The sequence below is a fragment of the Mizuhopecten yessoensis genome, unplaced genomic scaffold (genome assembly GCF_002113885.1).
Source record: "Mizuhopecten yessoensis strain PY_sf001 unplaced genomic scaffold, ASM211388v2 scaffold4387, whole genome shotgun sequence".
Lineage (NCBI taxonomy): Eukaryota > Metazoa > Mollusca > Bivalvia > Pectinida > Pectinidae > Mizuhopecten > Mizuhopecten yessoensis.
In genome coordinates this window covers 256,955-261,522 of record NW_018405521.1, presented here as the reverse complement: position 1 = coordinate 261,522, position 4,568 = coordinate 256,955, and the positions used below count along the sequence as shown (strand labels likewise).

Sequence of the window (4,568 nt, the reverse complement as noted above, 5' to 3'; positions counted from 1 at the left end):
ACCGCAGGTGCAACACAATATCCATTTATAAGAGAAAACCTTTGGGAAGTATATAACGTTTAATGTAACCGCAGGTGCAACTCAATATCCATTTATAAGAGAAAACCTTCGGGAAGTAAAACCTTCAGGAAGTGTATAACGTTTAGTGTAACCGCAGGTGCAACACAATATCCATTTATAAGAGAAAACCTTCGGGAAGTAAAACCTTCAGGAAGTGTATAACGTTTAGTGTAACCGCAGGTGCAACACAATATCCATTTATAAGTGAAAACCTTCGGAAAGTATATAACGTGTAGTGTAACCGCAGGAGCAACACAATATCCATTTATAAGAGAAAACCTTTGGAAAGTATATAACGTGTAGTGTAACCGCAGGAGCAACACAATATCCATTTATAAGAGAAAACCTTTGGAAAGTATATAACGGGTAGTGTAACCGCAGGTGCAACACAATATCCATTTATAAGATAAAACCTTCGGGAAGTATATAACGTGTAGTATAACCGCAGGTGCAACACAATATCCATTTATAAGAGAAAACCTTCGGGAAGTATATAACGTGTAATGTAACTGCAGGTGCAACACAATATCCAGTTATAAGAGAAAACCTTCGGGCAGTCTGTTATTACAGGTGATCTCTTAATACAGGTTTAGCTAACACGAAAATAACTGCAACGATGAGTTTAATCGTCCAATGTACTTTAATATCATTTGCCTGTGACGCCATTAAGGCGCGTTTTGCCGAATGACACCAGGTACGCAATATATTATTATTTGACTTTGAGAACACTTGGACGAATTCTGGAAAGATCTTGAATTGAAGTACGATCATACAGCGTCTTACGTATAGGCTTATTTTACGTTTACCACATTGTTACTCAAATTACATTGATGTGGATATAGAGGCAGCAATGCCTGCGTCCACTAATATACTATTAAATCCTATTAAAAAATATCGTCAATGTTATCATAATTAAGAATGTCAATGTTGATTTTTTTCAGCGGCCACCCTGTACTTGAATTGTCTTTCATATACCATTTATATTTATTAACATATTTTTCTTAAAAAGAGTTGTAATGAAATCGCATTGTTTATCTCCCTGAAGAGCATTGATCACATACAATCAAGCATGCTCAAAAGATCAACTGTATGAAGGGAGTACCACCTGCATGTGTTTGTTCCTTCTCACAGGAAATCCTCGTTCTGTCACCGACATGGTATGTACCAACGTGGCAAATGTGGATTGGGGTCATAACAAATTGGGTAGATAATAGATTAGATCAATTTAAATAGCATTTATGTACAAAACCAACCATTTAAACTGATACATGTGTTTACAAACATGTTGCACTACACTACTATAGTAGAGTCAGAGGGCTATAAGGATGTGATCATCCAGGTATAAATAATAGATAATCTAATTCCGTGATAATCGATCCCTGTATTAATAGTCTGTCTGGTACGTCTCTCAGACAATGGAGCGTGGTCACTGTTACACCTGTTAACGTGTATGTAAATGTGAACCGTACACCCGGATATTAAATATGAAAACTCAAACATTTGCTTCACTCCGTGCCACCGCCATGGATAAAGACCTAACTCTTCACGAGAAAATAGTATTGCGGTTTAACAAGAGAAGAGAGGCAGGTGCTGACCCAAGAATCTTCAATAGGTATAGCCCTTTCTTGTTCATAGCGGAAGTGACGGGCGTTTGGTACTACGGCACGTTCCACGCTATCCCGTTTCTGTATGCAGGGTACGGGGGATTAACGGTCACAGTCATGCAGGCGCTTATTTGCTTTCTTACCTTTGAAATTATGATTAACTGGTGGTACGTTTATACCGTGGACTCGAACTACAATCCTCAGCGTCACGGGACACAGTTGCCGGAAACTGAGTCAGTCTTGCAGGTACGTCAAACAAAGTTCATAATCTCAGATAGAATTGGGGTTTCAGCTCGTAGTTACACAGTTCTTTGGGACCAGTAAGTTATAAAACTTATACTCCATTTCAGTGTGCTTTTACACCTCGAATGTCGAATGACAGTAGTGATAAGACCTGCCGATAGGTTATACACAATAACAAGTTAACCAACTTATGTACCAGCGTTCATTTACCCGTTGCATGTTTTACAAAACACCGTTTACAATGCATACTGATACTAGTCACTTGTCACATAACGATACTCGTCGTTTCCCTGATACTGCAGGGGTTATGCTCACTTTCGATCTCTGCACCCCTGGAATATGTCATAGCAAAATCGAAGGCTCAGTGTAAACAATCTGGTGAATAAGGCTAGTTCGATCCGTTGATGTACATCAAAATAATATCGCGGTCGCGTAACGGTAACATTGGCTGGCTTTGAAGTCGGGTGTTGCTCCTCTGTAATATTCAATGGTCATTTTTTTTACAGAAGACAAATCAAATAGTTAGCCGCGAGCCTTCAATTTTGCTATGACATATTCTAGGGTACAGAGAGCGTAAGTGTGACTGTGCCCTATGGTGCCATAGAGTTAGGTATGCCGACGATAACTGATCAATCAAAATAATGTCTAATAAGGTCGATTCAAGTGGTTGATGTCTATTTAGATCGTCTTGAATATTTGTGAAGCCGCTATACATCATTTATAAAAGCTAGAATACCCTTTTTACTGGCAGTCGGTTGATATGGTGATTTAACTGCGATAATACCATTGATCAACATTGCAGGGCTCTTGCTGTATCAAGCCACATATAGGAAAAATTAATCTTAAATATCAAAGGAGTTTAAGTTTTGATATTGTAAGGGTGTGTACTGACTGGCAGGTGTATGCGAACTTTAATGTTCCATTTAGATGAAAACTGAAAATAGAGCTCTTTTCCAAGCAATTTGTTCCTATATTTTTAACTGCGCTGACATCTTTTCTTAATCCATATCAGCATCATGATTTTACTTGTGTATCATTTCTAATATTCATTAACAGATGGTGACCGATAAAGACTGCCAAATAAAGCGACGAGAAGCCGACAGGACCAAAACTGGCTCCACTTCCGGTCACTATTGGTCGTGGCAGTATTGTACTATATGTGATCAGCCACGCCCCCCTCGCTGCCACCACTGCATGCTGTGTAACCGGTGTTCACTCAAACGTGATCACCATTGTTTCTTTGCCCGGAACTGCGTCGGTTACCGGAACTTTCGTCATTTCACCGTCATGGTGTTCTGGGCATTTTTGTCCTCCGTGATTGGTTTTGTCCATGCACTTCCTTTCATTTTGCTGGAAGTGCTGCCTCCGGGCGGTTATGTCGATTTGTTTCCCTGTGCAGCGTTCTTCCGGTGGATGTTTGGATATTCCGACTTCCAGGTCGGGGTCCTTGTCCTAGGATTATGGTTTCTTGTGATGTTTATTGTTTTAACGACTTCAGTGATACGCGATAGCGTCAGATGGATTTCACAGGGTAAAACGTCCTTTGAAGTAGTCAATAATATTTCCATCGATGATACCAGAGCCTTTGGAGATAAAGTTCGAGCCGTGTTTGGTAATTATTGGTTGTTAAACTTCCTGATGCCATTGCATTGGGTATTTCCTCCAGAGGAGGACCCCGTCCATTGGCCTACAATCAACAGGTGACGTGTGTTCATTAAAAAAAACAAAATCCAGCTAAAATACTATGAACCTCACGATGACTACTAAAAGCATAAACACCGTCTAAGAATTATATGATCTTGAATAAGTTGTGGAGGTTGGACGAGACTAACAATCAACCTGAGATGATGGCACACCAACATTTACGCAATGACCATATCCGGTAACGTGTGCGCATGTCAGGGACGGATATTGTCAATGTCGATGGAATTAACCAGCGATTTGTGCACACTTCATTAAAAGACACTCAGGAGTTCAACACGTTTGTTTGATAGGAATTTTATCACTGATGTACTGAAACATTTATTTCTCATGACCGCCTTTAAATTTGTACGTTTTTTGTTGATGCGAAGCTATCAAAAGAAAATGGAAGCATAGCACCTTTTCAATGCATTGGAATTGGGCTTCCGGTTTCGATTTTGACGTCATTTAATGTTGTGATGTGACATTAGTGTTACTTTGATGATCACCAATGGGTACTGACCTCGACTTTTTATTAAAAAAATATGCTGAATTCAATTAATTCTCAAAAGCTTACAACACATTTCAAACAAAACTGAACACAAAAAAATATTGTAATAATAGTAAAACAGTTTAACATTAAACATTATTATTATTACAATTTTTGAATTTTACGTAAGCATGTTTACGTAATGCATTTGATGTTTGAAAGTATCGGTGACGTTAGAATACCGTTTTACAATCATTTCACACATGCACATTCGCACATACGTATATTGCCCTCATAGTAGTTAATATACACATATACCTTAGAAGCGCTTCAAACAATTCTCAATTTGATGTTTAACTTCATTGTTTGTACTGCTTAAAAGAATAAATATTACCTTTGTCAGGAATTGCAACGTTGTCAATTGAAGTACTTTATTTATTTTTTATTACGTTGTGTTTCATAAACAAAGTGTCCTACCCACAGGGACCTAT

The 4,568-nt window shown here is 38.6% G+C and overlaps 1 protein-coding gene across 1 annotated transcript; it reads left to right on the top strand.

Moving 5' to 3' along the window:
• The first annotated feature begins 1,557 nt into the window (after positions 1-1,557).
• LOC110448941 (probable protein S-acyltransferase 12) lies at positions 1,558-4,477 on the top strand. Its single transcript, XM_021495456.1, has 2 exons — positions 1,558-1,910; positions 2,964-4,477. The coding sequence occupies exons 1-2, from the start codon at positions 1,584-1,586 to the stop codon at positions 3,609-3,611; spliced, it is 975 nt and encodes a 324-aa protein (XP_021351131.1). The 5' UTR covers positions 1,558-1,583; the 3' UTR covers positions 3,612-4,477.
• The last annotated feature ends 91 nt before the right edge of the window (positions 4,478-4,568 follow it).